The sequence below is a fragment of the Manacus candei genome, unplaced genomic scaffold (genome assembly GCF_025592945.1).
Source record: "Manacus candei isolate 608988 ecotype Guabito, Panama unplaced genomic scaffold, ASM2559294v1 h1tg000047l, whole genome shotgun sequence".
Classification (NCBI taxonomy): Eukaryota; Metazoa; Chordata; class Aves; order Passeriformes; family Pipridae; genus Manacus; species Manacus candei.
The window spans coordinates 8421045-8438176 of record NW_026138095.1 but is presented as its reverse complement, the minus strand read 5'-3'; the positions used below and the strand labels follow the sequence as shown (position 1 = coordinate 8438176).

At 52.0% G+C, this 17132-nt stretch overlaps 2 protein-coding genes across 5 annotated transcripts in view; one reads left to right on the top strand and one right to left on the bottom strand.

The window, feature by feature from the left end:
- Window positions 1-17132, top strand: part of SEPTIN9 (septin 9) — a 512715-nt gene that overhangs the window by 30562 nt on the left and 465021 nt on the right. Inside the window, exon 1 of one of the 4 annotated variants that reach the window (XM_051797523.1) lies at window positions 6357-7170. The exons of 2 other annotated variants lie outside the window; for them this stretch is intronic. In XM_051797523.1, coding sequence (XP_051653483.1) covers window positions 7149-7170 — 22 coding nt within the window. In that variant the 5' untranslated portion in view covers window positions 6357-7148. Of the gene's footprint in view, window positions 1-6356; window positions 7171-7530; window positions 7628-17132 lie in introns of those variants that run through there. One more of the 4 variants, XM_051797520.1, reaches the window with a different exon arrangement.
- Window positions 7589-13282, bottom strand: LOC127475583 (uncharacterized). The gene is made up of 2 exons (XM_051797546.1): window positions 8416-13282; window positions 7589-7828 (listed from the first exon to the last, which is right to left on the bottom strand). Exons 1-2 carry the CDS (start codon window positions 9396-9398, stop codon window positions 7774-7776), a joined length of 1038 nt encoding a protein of 345 aa, XP_051653506.1. The 5' UTR covers window positions 9399-13282; the 3' UTR covers window positions 7589-7773.

The window sequence follows — 17132 nt, the reverse complement described above, 5'->3', positions numbered from 1 at the left end:
ATCCTAAAAGGCTACTGAAAGTCAGAGTGAGGAGGCAGATCTCTTGGTGCTTTCTTCCTACGGCACCTGGCACTGTGGGCTCTGGTGTGAGGAAACCAAAATGTAAGATACAAATCAGTGGTTCAGGAGTGACCAGGGCATTAATGCTCAGTAACTTTTGGGGCTTCAGCTGCTGTCTGTGTTTTGAGATAACAGTTTTCCTCACTGGAGCGTGATGCAGACTTGTTGATGAGTGCTGAGGAGACCCACAGGGTTCCCCCGAGGAAAGGAGATGTAGAAGTGCAGAGTGTGGCTCCTCCAGGGCAGGAGCAGCAGTCCTTGAGCAAGGTCATTTATCACCTCAGGACCAGACATCTCTGCAGGAAGCTTCTAGTGCCCTCTCAAAGAGAGCCTCACATCAGCCTGCAGCAGAGAGCAGGGAAGCAGAATGGCAGTGGACTGTGGTTTTGTCTCATTTGTTTGTCTCATCCCATTCTGAAGGATAGAGGAAAAAAGTCTCAAGTCTTCTAGAGTAAAACAGTGTGCTAGGAAAGAAATACATTCATTATCATCTGTGCCAGCCTGTGAGGGCACAGCTGTGGTGGGATGTGGATGACTCAAGGTGCCTGTGCAGGAGCTGATGGGGCAGGTGGAGGGAACCCTCCTGGGGCTGGTGGCAGTGAAAGGACACACTTCCAGCCAGGGCACTGGAGGAATGGGACAGCTATGGAAGTGTGAGTGTGCAGGGTACAGCATCTACCATTCTCCTCAGGAATGGGGGAAAATGAATGAAAGGAGGAAGAAGGGCTGGTGAGCCCTGGCCTGGTGTGTATGTGCTCACTCATGAGTGTTGGTTACCTAAGAAGCTGTGTGTGGTCACATTTCTCTCAGTTACATGTGTCTCTTCCTGGTGTTTATTTTCTTCATCTTTTTGTTGCTGAAACGTCAGTTTGCAAATTGCTGTTGGGCACATTGGCAGGCCAGCTCGTGGCTGCTCAGCTTTCCCTCTTCCCCCTCAAAGCCTGGTGTCCCTCACCACATGGGCAGAGACCAATTCCTGAGCCCTGGCTGCCCACCACAGGCATCCTCTGAGCCTCCAAGGCCAGTGCCTCCAGTGGTGGCCGGTGTTTACCAACCCCCTAATTGTACCTTAGGCAGAGAGAACGGATTTACTCCTTGCTATATTTATCTGGTGTCTAGGACTGCAGGAGAGGCATGCCCTCTGTTGCAGGGATGGCTTGTTTGGAAAGCAACTCTGCAGTAGGATTAGTGGATAAGGCACTGTAGATGTTCAGGGAGGGCCTGCAAAGTGTGAAGTCTCTCTACCGAAATTTTGGTGGCTGGGAAACCACTGAGTGAGCTCCAAAAAAAGCACCAGTAGCAAGGGATATTCCTGATTGACCAACCTAATGGAGTAGTCCCTCCTTGGTTTATTTTTTTTTTTTGTAGTTTTATTTCTGGCCAAAAGGGTTTTAGGATGTTCAGAGAAATGTCCAGGCCTGGATGATTCTGCTGCTAAATGAAAATATGGTCTGCTGCACAGTTCTGGGGTATTTTCTTTCCTTCAGTGGATCATTCTTTCTCCAGCAAGGGGAACTTAAGGCAAGGTAAGATGATGGTGGTGTCTTGTTGCTTCATCCTACCAAGGCAACATCTCTCTGTGTTGCAGTACAATAACATGGTGAAATCCAACCCTTCCTGTGGCTTTCCCAATAGACAGAAATACTTTGAAAATCCACATGTTGAGAAGGTGAAACAACCATCTCAGCAGGTTTGTCGTTGCATGAGGTCTCCCCTCCATGCCCGAGGAGCTGAGTGCTGCATCCCACTCTCCTGTGCTGCCTGTGTGTAAAGTGCCCAGAAATTGTGCAGCTTTTTGATTAGATCAGATTGCCCAGAGTCACATGCAGCCTGGGCTTGAACCCCATCTAATCTGGCCTTGAACACTTCCCTGGGCAACCTGTGCCTGATACCTAATCTAACCCTGCCCTCTGTCAGTGTGAAACCATTCCCCCTTGTCCTGTCACTCCACGTTCTTGTTCCAAAGTCCCTCTCCAATCTTCTTGGAGCCCCTTTGGGTACCAGAAGGGTCTCTAAGGTCTCCTGGGAGCCTTCTTTTCTCCAAGGGGAACAACCCCAGCTCTGAGCCTGACCAGAGCAGAGGGGCTCCAGCCCTCAGAGCATTTTCATGGTCTCCTCTGGGCTTGCTCCAGCAAGGACACCTCCTTATATTGGGGACCCCAGAGCTGGACACAGTGCTCCAGGCTGGGCCCAGAGCATAGCAGAGCAACAAATACAGCAGTGCCCAATGGAACCCTGCCTCCCCCCAGCAACTGCTTGGTGGGGAATGACCACAGTCCTTCAGGTATGGAGTAACCCCCTGTTTTGGGGTCTCAGGGAGTGAGTTGTGGAAGATAGAGTGTCGAGAGGGCAAGACTGATGGTAAGGAGGAGTCCAGGAAGGAAAACATAACCAGGGAATTGTGGAGGAGTTAATATTTATCCAAAACTCCCTGTGCTCTCCTGGGAGGGTGAGGGTCCAGTCCTGCCTTGCCTCTTGCTCTGGCCTGCCAGCTGCTGTTAATACTTCAACACCTGAGTGTTAAAGTGTGAGCAGAGAGCCTGGGGAGGATATGCAAGGGATTTCTGGCAGTTTGAAGCTTTCAGGCAGAGAGGTTGAGAGCCAGCACAGAGGAGAGCTCGGACAGGGACTGTCCTTAAAGATATATCCTTCCACAGCATGGGACAGGACACAGGGACACTCTGTAGGTGTCATCTCAGGCTGTGTGGGATTGGGACAGGAGGGAGGATGTGCTGCTGCTCTCTTAGACATCCTCTGCTGCAACTGCCACACGTGCTCTGGGTGGTGATGAGCTTTGTGTGCTGGGCATGGTCTCTGGCTTGGGAAAGGTAGCAACTTGGGAGGATCTGTGTGATCTGTGTTCCGGTGTTGAACAAATACAGGTTTTCATAAGAAATAGCCAGGGAGTGGCAAAATAGTGCTTGGCAGCACATGTGGAGCAGCTGAGAGCTTCAGCCCAGGGCAGGGCAGCTCCATGTCTGCCCAGCTGGGAGAGGGGCATGGAGTGGGGAGGCAAAGAAACACCTGGCAAAGAGCAGGGTGGCAGCATTCAGAGGGTAAGTACCTCCCTTGGAAAGAGGAGGATCTAACTTCTAAAAGAAGGTTTTAACTTCTTTTCAAATGAAAAGGAGAATTTTAGCCAGAGTTCTCTTTCTTCCCCATCCCCAAGGCTCATATAAATGTAAATGAAAGGTTCTTGGAGCAAACAGTCCATGGAGGCTCAGAGACTGTCATCTGCTGGCTGGGTCCAGCCTGGGGGTAAATGGCATAGAGGGAATATAATGGAGTAACACTTGATTGCACTGTTTGAGTTGGGACCTGTATTTCCTCATGTGAAAATGCTTCACTGAACATAATTTGATTTAGGAATGCTCCACTCTGCTGCACTGTCCCCCCCTCTGTGCTCTCCTCCCAGCTTGCCAGCACTGCAGATAGCTGAGCTTGTGAAAGAACCAGTTGAATCCCCATTTTTCCTGCCTCTCCAGGCCCTGGAGGTCTTTGGCTGCTCTGGCTGCTTCCTGACACCTTTGTCAGTGCAGTCTGAACCTCTGATCCCTGCATGGGCTTGCAGCACTCACCCTTCCCAGCTCAGCTCTGGGGTTACAAGGTGGTACCTGGCTGGTTTGCTAAACCCTGGTGGAGGTGGCTGGCTGTGCCTGTGGGACTGCATGGCTGAACTAGGTAGGAAAGAAAATAACTCTTCTATTGGATCAAATGGCACAGGAATGTAAGCCCAGCATAAAACTAGAGAGGCAGACAAGGAATTGCAAATAAGATCTGCCTCTGTACCACAGTGGCCACTGCTGTGGCTGGGGACAGTGTCAACAGTCCTAAAGCCCCTCCTGGCTGCCCACTGCTGTCCTGGGATCTGTGCCACATCCATGGGCCCTGCTTAGCTACGTGTTCATGCACAACAAGCAGGTTGTGGCTTGGCAAAGGGCTTGGGCGTTGCTGGGTGAGCCTCGGAGAGGTGTGAGAGAAAGAAAATTCAAACTGAGCCTGGAGCAGGGCTTGGTTTACTTTCTTTTTTTTTTTTTTGTGATTTCCTTCCTTGCTTTCTCTGCACCTGGCAGTGCTTCCTGCTGGCTGTCACTGTGGGAATGTCCAAACCTGGGAGGGAAAGCGTGTGCACCCCTGTGCCAGCCTCCGTGAGCACGGGGTGGCAGTGGAGCCAGGCTCCTGCTTTGTTTCAGATTCTTGTTTGCAAATGGAAATTGGGTTTATTTTTGCAGCAGATAATAGTGGTTTCCTTAAAGTTGCTTCGACCTCTTCCCTCTCCTCATTGCTTTCCCAAAAGTCGGCCCTGAACTCCAAGAAGGCAGCCCTAACCAGGGGAGAGACTTCTCTGTCCCTTTCCTAAATTCTGGGTGTGCTTGACTTCCCCCCCAACCCTTGAGCAATAGTATTAGAAAACAGAATATGTGTTATCTTTCTCTATATATATTTGTACAGTGAACAGACCACCAAACAGGCATGTGATGAGCTTCTCAAAAGCTACAGAAGGTGGGGGATCCCCAGCCCTGTGACATGTGTGTACGTGAAACTGTACCTTTGGAGGAAGCAAACCCCAATGCTGGCATCACCAGCACAGGGTACCCCTCTCTCAAACACAGGCACCCCAGTGTTTGCCTGGGAGAATTCTGCTTCAAACAGAAGCTTTGTGAATTCTGCTTCAAACGGAGACACATGACTGCACCTTTAAAGTGAATCCATGAAAATTTGCGTGAGTACTTCAAGTCTGAATGACAGGATCTACCTGGAGGTTTTATGAATTTGAAGTTCAATTTTCATTAATCGTAGTTTGGATTCACTTCCCTGAGTGCCTCCTGGTGATCTGCCCTGCAAGAAATGGTGTCTTTACTTTATCTCTCCTAATCATCTGGGTGTTGATGGGTTAAAGTCTGGAGGCTGAAATGTGTGCTGCCCCCATCCCTTCTTCCTTTCCATTCACCTTCTTCCTTTCTCCATGCTTCCCCTGAGTTTTTCCCTTCCTCTCCAGCCTAAGGAGCTTGGCAATAAGGCTGCTTGGTGGAGGCAGTGCAGTGGGTTTTGTGCTGTATGGGGCTGTGCAGCTGCCCTATGTCCTTGCTTTGTGTTCTGCACCTTCTACATCTCAGGCAGGAAACGTGGGTTTAGCCTTTTAATGGGAAAACATTGCTTATTGTCCCCTCTAATGCCTTGGGCTCTGGCAGCAGGAACGTGAAGAGCTTTAATAGCAAACAGTGGATGAACAGGAATCTGAGAAGGAATCTAAACCGTCTTGCCCAGGGAATAACACACTGGGGATTAGGGAGACACTTCCCAAAGGACTGGACTGTCCTGGGGCTGCCTCCCACCAGCTCCCTGCTGTCTGTTGGGATGTGCAGTGGTTGCTGTTGGCTGGAGGGCCTGACCCCATGGCTGGGTGCTGGCTGTGTTCCTCCCTCTGTTTTGGGGACAGTGATATTCCATCAGCTGCTGAACAGGAGAAATCCACAATACTGAAAACCAATATAATGTGTATTATAAGGTATATAATATAATGTGGGTCCGGGCTGTCCAAAAGTCCCAGCACTGCCTGTAATGCCTGGAGTCTTCCCTTGGAAGTTTATTCATCCAGCTGGGAAACAATCTGTCCTTCTGCCCTGGTTATGAGAGGAGTGCCAGGCTCTGTCACATCTATCACACTTGGGTTTTTCCATGTGAACTGTGAGTGTTTTGGGGCAAAAAGTGTCACATGTACCATGCTGATCTTACCTGGCCTGTGGAGCAGCTGTACCTTCCCTCCTGGCATCTGCCCCCCTGCCTTGGGGATGTGGGATAGATGGCTTCTTTGCCAGCTCTGGGGGTGGAGGCTGTGCCCTCACATCTGGCTGGGTGGCTCAGGCTCCACGCTGTCAGCAGGGATGGGCGCTGGATGGCACAGGAGGGCCGTGCAGGGTGGTGTGGGCAGTGGGCAGTGCCTCGTTGGAGGTGCTCACACAGCGTCCCTGCTGCCTGCCCGGGCCACCAGCCAAGGGGAAGTTTCCAAGCGGGCCAGCTCACTGCTGCAGCCACACATCCCTCCGTCCCAGAGGAGGATCCAGCCCCGGGCTCTGCAGGGCTGCCCTGCTCCCTCTGCACCCTGTGCCCTGCCCGGGCACCGCGGGGAAGGAAAACTGCTCTCGAACCCCACCTTCGCTCCACTGCGGGACCAAGGAGAAGACCAAGAGCTTCTGTCCGGGGCAGAGACTTTCACTATCGCTTTTGGCAGGCTGCAGAAGTCCTCCCGATCGCCGCCTTGCCGTGGGGAGGGAGGCGAAGCAGGGGCTGAGTGCCAGGGCCGGCGGCAGAGCTCTGCGAGGGCTGCACGGGGCGAGTAAAACATGTGCGGAGCTCGGGTCCTGCCTGGTAGCAGCAGCAGCCCGTGATGCTGCTATTGGAATGAAGTCAGCCTTCATCAGCCGAATAGTTTATGCATGAATCGAAACTTCAGACCTGGCAGGGTGGGGGAACGTGCAGGATCTGCGCTCTTTTAGAATGCTGGAGCCAAGGAAGGAGGAGGGGATAGAGGAAATAGCAGGAAAATAAGACTGGGGAAGCGGGGAGAGATTTGAGAAGCTGGATGAGTGTTTCGCTCTGTTATTGTGAGGAGCCAAGTTCCTTAAGCATCTCCTGGTGGATATTAAGAGGGAGCTGTGGAGGCTGGAGCATTCCCCTGGACACTCGCATGCTGTAGCTTTAAGACTGTTTTACAGAGGACTCGGGATTTCCAGTTTTCCTGTGCCTGGTGGAGTATTCCAGGGAGTTACAGGATTTTTCGGGTCATGTACCCCCTTTTTCTTTCTTCTTCCTCCTTTCTCTTTCTCTCTTACTCTTCTTTTTCATTTCAAAGAGACAAAGCTACTTCAGTTTGGAGCACAAACATATGATCAGCACATGGAAATGTGGTAATTTGGATGCATTCATGATTGCAACAGATTGAAGAAATTAGACCAGACAAAGAGCTTTTTTTGGAAGAGGAGGAGGAGGAGGCAAGGCAAGGAGGGAGGGAGAGTGGGGGAAAGAAGGGGACGCCACCGAAAAAAGGGACGGCCGTGACACGCGGATGCTAAATATATCCCGTAGTAATGGAGAGGGACCGGATTTCAGGTAGGCTATTGATCTTTTCATATGTTATATTCTGCCTCTGCCCTCCTACCTTTCCAGCAGCTTCTGCACTTTAAGAGGAGGAACAGCCCTGCTCCGGGTGGATTTCAGCCGATTCCTTTATTTATTTCCTTTTTTTTTTTTTTTTTTTTTGCAATGCTTCCCTTCTGTATTTCTTTCCTTTTTTTTTTTTTTTCTCCCCCATCCTCCTGAGCCCTCGAGACAGACGGTGATTCCAGCAGAAGCCGAGGGGGGCGAAGGGGGAGCCAGGGGGGAAAAAGAAACTGCTTTCTAGGTCTGGATTTCATTTGAGTCTCTCTCTCCCTCTCCCCCCCTCTGCTCCCATGTGCCGCACGGCGCGGGGGGATGAATGCTGAGCCTGTTAGCTCAGAGCTGCGAGCCGGGAAGAGGGAGGAAAATAGCCGAGCTCTTGGCATGGAGACGCGGTTCTGCTCTGAAGGTTGGCTCCTGAGTGTGTGTGTGTGTGTGTGTGCGTGTGGTGGTGGAGCTTTTCCTGCTTGCCAAAGTGTCTTCCCTCGGGTTTTACCCTCCCATCCTGCCTGGCTGGGCAGGAGCTGCCTGCGTGTTCCGTGGCTGGTCCCCGTGTTACGCCAGGGCAGTGGCGTGGGCTTCACCTTGCTGGCCATGAGTGGGGGGGAGGCTGGAAGGGGGAAGCAGAGGAATGAATAACTCCATTTAATTCCCCAGTTTCCCTGCAAATCCCGCCCAGTGGTGCATGTCTGAGTGATTCCAAGAACTGCTCCCAGGTACGCTGAGCCTTCGGGAAGCAGTGAGCTGTTTCGGGAATGGCTGTGACTGTGACTGTTTGCTTCCAGCAGCGGGGAGAGAGGGGACAGGCGGTGTGGTGTCACCCACAGGGCTCACCCTCAGCATGCATGAGCAGGATGACCAGGATAAGAGAGGGAAAGCCAGGGAGGGGGTGTCTGTGCCCGAATTGGCAGAGCCGATGGGTATCCCTTCTCCCAGCCCCATGGCACGGCACAGCTCACCCTCCTCTGGCACAGCAGCCCCAGAGAGGCTCCAGACCTCTTCTCCTGGGCGTTCCCAGCCGACTGCTGGGCATTGGAGCTGGGAGGGAAACCACAGGGATGAGAGGAAACGCTCAAGCCAGGGTGGAGCGAAGCTGTGGCCAGGGAAGGCTGCTCCCATGGCTGGCCCATACCAGATCCACTGTGCCCCAGTCAGGGATGTACTGAGAGCACCCAGTGCCCCTGGATAAGGACTTACCTGCAGGACCACCCTTCATTCCCCACTGCTTCTTCAGAGTGTGGACGGCACCTTCTCATCCCTCTTGCTTGTGCTTTCTCCTCTGGTTTGAGCCACTTCAAAGCATTCCTGAGAGCTGCTCGTAACTCAGAGCCTGGTGGGTGTTTCTGCAGCCTGGGGCTTTGGACTGGAGAGCCTCTGCCAGTGGGCAGGGATGTGGGGGAGAGGAGGGGCAGTTTGGTCCTACTGTGGTTTGGCCTTTCCCATCCTCGGTGCAACGCTGGGTCCCCTTCCTCCACACAGAGGTGGAGGGGGGCTCTGCAAAGGGTCACTGGTGAGAGAGGGGACTCCCTAGTGATGTGATCCAGGGCTTTTTGTTCTGAAAGACCGTAAAAGGTGGGTTTCTTTGAGGCTTCAGGCTGCACACACTGCTCAGCTGCTGCAAGGAGCACAGAGCCCTCGAACCTGGGGGCAGGAAGACCCTGAGAGTCCTTGAGCAAAGATGCAGGAGCTCTTGCTAGTGCCCAGGAGCAGTGTTTGCAAAATGCTGATGTCCAAGTGTGTACATGTTTCAGTGACCTCTGCTGGAACTGGCTTTTCTGTGGGTGGCTGAGCCGTGGGCAGGGAGGCAGGCAGGGATACAGAGGGGCAGGCAGCAGGGAGGGCATGTGGCTGTGCTTGGTGGCCTGGACCAGGTGTACACAAGTGTGGTGTGTGCCTCCACCTAAGGTGGTTGTGCCTGGGGGCTCGGTGTGGGATGATGAACACGACTGCTCTGCCCTCCTCCACACACGGGTGGGTTGGATGCTGTATGGGGCCCTAGAGCCATGCAGGCCATCCCAGTGGTGTTCCTGATGGGTGGATCCAGCATGAAATACGGGATGGGGGGATAGGTGGGCTGAAGGGCTGGTCTCGGATCTGCTCCACAGGTCCCTGCTTGAAGGATTCAGAGCAGGCAGGGAAAGCTGCTTGGCCAGGGCAGTGGAGGGAATGATAAACCACATGTGGGAAAACTGTTCTCCAGGAGATTCTGGGCACAAAAATGGCAATGGTTGGATGCGATAATTTTAGGTGTTTCTTCTAACCTAAATGGTTCCATGATTCTAATATCACCAGACCACCAGTCTGTTGACTCCCAGATCCATGTCATAGCATGGATTCATGGTCCTGCTGCTGCTAGCATGGGAGCAGCTGTGCCAGCTAATGTGTTCCAAGTGTCCCACAGGGCTGTGGGCTCTGGCACTGCCACACTGGTGGAGGAGAGGAGCAGGGAGCAGAGCTCAGCCTGCCCCAGCACAGGCAGGGGGACAGCTGGGCCCTGGCTTTGGTGACAGAGATGACTCAGATGAAAGCAGATCTGTGCTGTGCTGGGGGCCTCGTCCCAGTCACTGCTCTGGCCCTAAACATGCTTTTAATTAATCCTCGGCTGTGGGTGGGATGAGCTGACTCCTGATCCGAGTGTGGGGCTGCCGGATGGGGCGAGGGCACTCCAGGGTGGGTGGGAACTGGGCCTGGCCTCTTCTTTGAGGACTGCTTTCCCACAGCTGCTGGAGCTGGGCATGTCCCGAGGGGTCTCCTCTGCCCAGGGAGAGCTCAGGCTTTCCTGCACAGGGGAAATCCTTGACTCAGAATGCTCTTTTAGGTGATGACAAACACCCTGTGCTTCAGGGGAAGGCGTTGAAGGTGCGAGATGATGCTGTGGGTCTGTGCCTGGTTCACTGCCAGCTCTGGGGCAGGGAAGAGTCTTCCTTGGTCTGTACCAAGATGCCAGTCTCAGCACCTGTGGGTGCCCTATAACAAACACAATCTCACAGAACCTGTTAGTCTCTTTTAATCCAGTTAAACCATTTCTCACGCATTTCTAAAAGTTAATACTGCGTGAAAAGCATTAGCTCTAAATTAATTTGTTTCTAGGTATGCCTCTCCGCTCGTTTCAGGGCTGGGGAGCTGTGCTCTGGGTGCTCCTCACATCCTCCTCCTCCCTGCAGTGCCAGGTTGCGCTGGTGGCAGTGGCCTGGAGATGGCTCTCCTGTCTTTCCCTAGCAGATGGCTCTTTTGCCGAGCCCGGATCTCTCTACAAAGCCTTAATTGTGAACGCCGCGGGGCCTCTTTACCTCTTCTTAAAAGAAAAGGGTCTGCAGCTCCCTGAGCTGCTGGGGTTTGATTGCTGTGATGGTTGGGGTGAAAGGATGGCAAAGGGAGATCTGATGTCCCAAGGAAATTATTAGTGTCACCTTTGAAATTGCACTGGGAGAAGTCATTTTAAGAGTTAACAAATGGTGATGAATGGGTGACTGTGACACCTGACTGCAGTGAGTGGCACATGTTGGGCAGAGCCTGGCAGCTGGGAAGGGCTACAGGTGTACAGAAAGAGGGATGAACTGCTCACTGACCCGTTGGTGATCACTCTCTGCATCCACTATGGCTACGTTTATGTGTGATATTCTTAGTTTAACGTGGGTTTATACATCATACTGAGCAGCAGGGACACAACCCCTGTTGCATGGGCTGGGCAGGCATGACAGGGCATCTTTGGTGTCCTCAGAACCACCCAGAAAGCACTACGTGCCCGGACTGAGCAACAGGAAAGGAAAGTAGGGACCCTGTATGTGATTGCTGGAGATATGAAGGGTTGCTGTGAGGGAATACAGTTGTTTCTTCATTACTTTTTAAGCAGAAGTTAATCTTTAATATGCAGAGGGATTTCTTCTGATCTCTCTTGCTGTCTTTTATGTCTCAGGTTTCTTGGTGTCCTTGTTATTCCTAGGAAGTGGCAGGTAAAAGCCTAACATGTTTCTTTTTAGTGGTCTTCTCACAGCTATACACCTTGTTTATCAGACATGTTTCTCCTTCTCTGGCTTGCAGCATGTCACACACTCACATGGGGCACCAAGTCGTGCATTTACAGTCTGGATGATTCCACCTCCTGTCAGATCCCACTGTGTTCACCCAGCCCTGGCACTCAGGGTCACCTTTCTGTCTGTCCTGTTGGTGGCTGATGGTCTCTCTGTAGCCCTCCCTTCTGCTGTCACTGTCCTGTTCATGTCCCTATCTGGTGCTGACCCCCATGTCTCGCTGCAGTATTTGATGCCCTGTAAAACTCCCTGAAACCTTTTTTTTCAGCCAAGTTTCTTGTTGAAGCATTTACCTTCCCCCCAGGTGTTCTGCAGTAACCTGTTGTGGCTGTGGGTTTTGGCCTATTTAGCAGTAGCTCCATGCAGTCCCTCTCTCAGGGAAGGGTCTGGGGTTGGTGAGGCTGTGGAGCTGCCTCTGCAGACACCGTGTCCACAGTTTGCTCCGTGCTGCTCCCAGCCCGCTCTTGGCTGCCAGCTCCTGCCTGGCCTGGGGATGCATTCCCCCAGTTGTCTGAGGCATGTCAAGGTATGAAGCATTATCCATTTCCTGATGTCTGCTCTTAAATCTGCTGCAAATTCTGCTCATCTCTGCTAAATATGGTCCTGCTGTGGGGCACAACTCATCTCTGGCCTGACAGCACAGGTAACGCTCCTCGACACTGCTGTGCTGGACTTGGCCAACCCTGGGGCAGGAGCTCCTTTGCTTCCTGCCCTCCTGCTTTGTGCTTTGCTCAGAGCCTCCCAGCAAAGTGATTCCCATGCTGCTGGGGTGAGGGAGGACGTTTCTCATGCAAGTCAGGGCTCTTCCAAGGTCCAGCATACCATAATGCTGAGTAGGAACAAGTACGTAGTTAGGGAAGTATGTCTGGGTCAACACATGTCTTGTGTTCCCTTAATGATCTCAGAAGCACAATATCTGTGTCCTGTTGGCTTTTCCACACAGTACTTGCAGCTGTAACTAATGGACAGAGTAATTTGTTAGAGAGCAGTGATGCCTCGTGCTGTCAGTGCTGTAATTGGGCTCTGGGCTCTGTGACCAAATCCTGGCATCACGTGGGCAGCAGGGAAGGTCCTGGTAGGTAGCAAGTCCCATTTTAGGAGCAGTCTTATACCTGAGAAAATGTAGGTGAAATTTCTTGTTCTGCCTCGTATTTTCTGTAAATCGTGAGGAAAAGGCAACTGTGCTCCCATTCCCCTTTGATTTTGGGTAAGGACCTGGTGTTTGGGTCTCTGTGCTGAAGCTCCCTGATGGTGAAGGGGGTTGCAGCAGTGCCCACCTGCATGGGGAGCTCAGCAGTGCAGCTGGAAACTCAGCTGTCCTGACACTGCAGCAAAGGGTGTCCTGAGTCCCTAAAACAGGGGGGTGTGGGATCTGAAGCTGTTCCATGTGGGTTATGAGTGCTTGGTGGCTGCTCTGGACAGCTTGGTGGCTGCTGATGGAGACAGCATCCTTTGTGTTTGTGCTTCACCAATGTCCATGGACAATGACCCCTTTCTAATGGAGTTTTTGGCCTATACCACTGCTTCTTCCCAACAGCTTGTGTTTGCAAGGGCAGCTTCTCCCTTCCTAAGCACCAACACTGAAAAGTAATTTCCCTGTGGCTGAGTAGGAGTCTTTATGCTCTCTCCTCTAGCATTTCAGGCTGGTGTTGTTATACTGATTCATCCTGTGCTGGCACCCAGGTGCTGCATCCCTGCCACAGAATGACTGTGAGCCCGTGCTGCTGGATGGAGCTGTTGTTTGAGTGCAGGTGAAGTGAAATAACCCTTCAGTGTAAGGTTCAAAAGAGTTTTGGGATACTGATGCCAAGAGTGTTGTTAGAGACTTATAAACAGCTCTGGATTGTGGCTCAGGGGGAGAATGGGCATGGTTTTACAGGTGAATAAAATGGATTAGCTTTACAAGCAAATAATCACACAATAAATCAGAAGGTGTACTTTTTCATAGAATCATAGCCCAGGTTGGAAATGATGCCAAAAGGTACCCTAGTCCAGCCTTTTGTGGGAAAGGGAACCTAGATGAGGTTATCTGGCACAGTGCTCAATCACATCTTCGAAACCTCCAGCAATGGGGACTCTACCATGTCCCTGGGGAGCTTGTTCCAGTGATTGATTGTTCTCACTGTAAAAAATGTCTGTCTTGTATAAAATGAAGATTTTTTTAATTTTTTTTTTTCCCATGGCCTGGTCCATGTAAAGTTGGTGCTACATAAGCAGTTCTGCATTAATTTTGTGATTACATAATTATAAACTGAAGTAGTTGTCCTTGAAGCCAATTCTGGTTTCCAGTAGAACCAGTTTAGTGGGTGCTAAGTGTGATTGCTGGATTGTAGGAATTGGGGGGAGCCTGCCATTACCTCTGCAGCATCTCCAGGTTGCAGCTTTGACCATGGTGTAGCCTGAGGCTGTGGAAATAAAAGCATTTTTGCATTTCATTACTGGCTGGCTGGTCTGGAAAATTTAACCATATCATCAAGACAAACTAAGTTTAATCTCCAACACATTGGAGCTGAGAAAGACTCATATTTCGGTGCTTTTGTTGTGTTGAAATGTTGATTCTTCAAAATCCCATCAGGTTTGGAGAAGTGGGGTCAAGGCACAGAAGTGTGGGCATCCTCTGGTGTGGCTGCTAATGAAGGAATTGGTCCATATATTCTGAAATGAGACTCTCCATGACTCCCCCAGTGCTGGGCTCTCCCTTCACAGCTTCCCAAACTGGGCCAGCATCTGTAGACACTGGCAGCCCCCCCTCTGCCAGCTGGCACTGCCTACATGTATGTAACACTTTCTCCTTTTCTTCCCAAGGGTGCAGGATATGGGTTCTTTATTAGTTTCAGATGCTTTTTCTTTCCAGAATTATGGCTTCAATGTCTTAGTCATGGTGATGAAGGAGGAACTTTGGTGTCTTAGGCCTTGCTGATGAGGAGAGAGGCTGGCATGGAGGGTTTGGGGGCTGGGGGACACGTCCTTGATAGGTGCAGAGTGTTTTCTGGGTGCCTGATCCCTGGCAGTGTCAGGGAGTCCAGCACACATGGGATGGAGGGACTCCGGTTGGCTGAACATCTCTGATGATGTGTGTTTGAATCCATCTGGGTAGTTCAGAGGGACAAATGGAAAGAGTTAAAATCCTGAATTGGTGGGAATGGTTGCTTTGAAGGACACCTAGGAAGCTGAAAAGCAGGGACCCCCAGCTCTGGTCAGAGGTTTTGGGTGATGATTGCCATGAGTGTAACTGGAGGCAAATCCTGATGACTTGGACAGACGTTGTAAATGTCACTTTACAAGATGACTTGTAAAGAGTCGATTGCCTGGGGCTGCACAAGTGATCAGCCTCAGTTCTCCCACCTTCCAATCCGGAGACCTGTTTCCTTGACTACACCATGTGTAAAGGAGAGAGAAGAAGCTTTTTTTAGCTGCTTCACCTGACCTTTGCAAACCTATTCCCTGTAAAGAATGTCCAGAAACCCTTTGCTGCTTTTTTAGCACATTTGTGAGGGCGATCCCTGCATAAGAAACATCTTGGTTGGCTTCACTAAGCACCTGAATGCCTCTCTGAGAGCTGTACCTGCTGGGGCCAGGTGACTGAGACCCCTCTGGGGTCATCCTGCACTTCAGCAGCTGTATCCCGGCAGTCCTGGTCACTGGTTTCCAGTGGGCGAAGGGCGGATGTCACCATCCCCAGAGGCTTTGTTCTTCGTCTCTTTGACTCACGAGTCCGTCACTGCCGGTGACTCATCCCCATCCCCAGGGATGCTCCGGGGCTGGGAGCGGGGAGCCACGGACCAGGCGGGGGTGGGACCCCGGTCCCTGCTGCGGGACGGGGATGCGCGGCCACGGGGAAGGGCGGTGCGGGGCTGCGGGGATGGGGAGACGAGGTGGGCGGTGCGGGGCTGCGGGGATGCTGAGACGAGGTGGGCGCTGCCGCGTTCCCTGCCCAGCCACAGCCTCGGGAAGCGGGAGCGGCCGGGACGGGACCGTCAGGGGGAGGTGTGCGGAGCCTCGGGGGGCTGCGGGGTCTGTCTGCCCGCAATCTTACCCGCAATCCCTCCCCCGAGCCCCCTGCCCTACCTCCTTCAGGCCTCCCCCTGCGCTAGTCCCTGCCCGCCTCCTTGCCCGCATCCACATCGCTCGTCCCCTGCCCCGGGATCTCCCTGCACCCGCCAGCAGCCCGCTTGAATTTCACCTCCCAAAGGTTGTGTCTGGCTGTAAAAAGTAAACGACTGCTGAGGCTTACAGCCGGGGAGAGTAAATTCTGATTTATGTGCTTATATGGAGGGGTTTTATTCAGTAAAGTAGATGGGTATTTCTCACTGGGTTGCTAAAAACATCAGGGTGCCCCACTCCGAAGCATATCTGTTCTTTGGCACAGCTTTTATTTACTAGTCAGGATTTGAGTTGCAGCAGGAGGGAGTATCTCGTGGCAGTTAAAAGCAGAGCTGTCGGAGTCCTTTTCCTGCTCTTCCACTAAATCTCTCTGTATCCTTGCGTAAATCATTTAACACGTGTGCTCTCACTTCCTATATGGAAAATGAGGTAGATGCTTTCCGCTTTTCATTGGCACTTCGGGATCCGCTGCTGGACAGCTGTGAGGGATTTGCCACGATAAAGCCGGGAATCTGACCCTTTGAGATGCCGGCACCCCCCCGCAGGGCTGGGATGAGGCTCCCTGAGGGGTGGGGGCAGTGGCTGGTGCTAATCTGAGATGTGGGGATGGGGTGGAGCTGGACATCAGGCTGGAGGCACAAATCATTCTTACTGGATCTGTCTCTGCTGGGGCGTGTGGGCAAAAGAGCAAAACATGGGAATTTTTCTCAGGTGACAGTGTCCATTCCTCAGTCATTGCAAGTGCAGGCACAACTTCCTCCAGAGGGATGCTGGTGCTGCCAGTGCCATGTTCACAGCTAGAACACCACTGAACACCAGCTGACGTGTCTCTTCTCTACCCTACTCATCAGTGAGAGCCATCTGACTCCCCTCTGTTCATCCTTCCCTGCTGTCTTCTGCTGAAGTCTTTAAACTTTGCCCTTTCTCCCCCCTGGAGATGATGTTCTGGTGTGGACCTACCATTTCCCTCAGACTGCCTCCCTGATTCCCCTTCCCAATCCTGAAGCAGTTTTGCTTAATTGTTCTCCTTCTCCCTGTGGCTTCTCTTGGCTCTGTGGAGTGACAAGGCTGGAGCTGCCACTCCAGAAACGCTCACCAGGAGGGCTCACGTTTAAGTGTTCACAGATTTGTCAAGATGGAGGCAAAGCAGGCAACCTTGAGAGCAGATGAGCTGTTGGGCCATGAAGAGATGGACTTCAGCACCTAAAATATTTCCCATTTCTTCCCTCTCTTGCATTTTTTTTTGCTCCATTCAAGTGGTCAAACCTGATTCTAGCTGCCTAAAAAGCCCTGGTTGACATCTGTATTGACAGCTGCTCTCCAGGGAAGGGAGCCCTGTTGGAAACAGCTGTGGTTGGTTGCTGTGGGGTGGGGTTTTTTTCCAGAAAATATGGAGTTCCTGGTGGGTGGAGAGAGAAAGTGAACTGTGAAATTGTGTGTGTCGTGCTCTCCATTGAAACACACCCTGGGGAAGGCATATCCTCCATAAACAGCAGTATTGGCCACGGCCCAGGAAACCCTTCCCTCCCCACTCCCTCTGCAGCAAGAGCTGAGTGCTGTAGGCAGTGTTTCCATCCAGAAAGGCTGTTCCTGATTCCTGTTCTTGTACCACTTCACCCCTTGGGACACCCACTGGAGTGGCCTGTTAAATTGAAGGTTGTGCTTTGGGGTTCTCTCCCCTTTGCTCATCAGTTTGTACCAGCAGACTGGTGGTACTGGGCCCTGTACTCAGGCTTTTTGCTGGCTGTGCTGTGAGACCACGGGGGATGTTGCTGAATC

Coding starts and splice junctions, on each gene's coding strand:
- LOC127475583 (XM_051797546.1), bottom strand. CDS start 9,398: ATGTGGTTTATCATTCCCTCCACTGCCCTGGCCAAGCAGCTTTCCCTG. Junction 7,829..8,415: donor AATGAAGGGTGGTCCTGCAG/GTAAGTCCTTAT, acceptor TCCCCCTTCCAG/CCTCCCCCCCACTCATGGCC.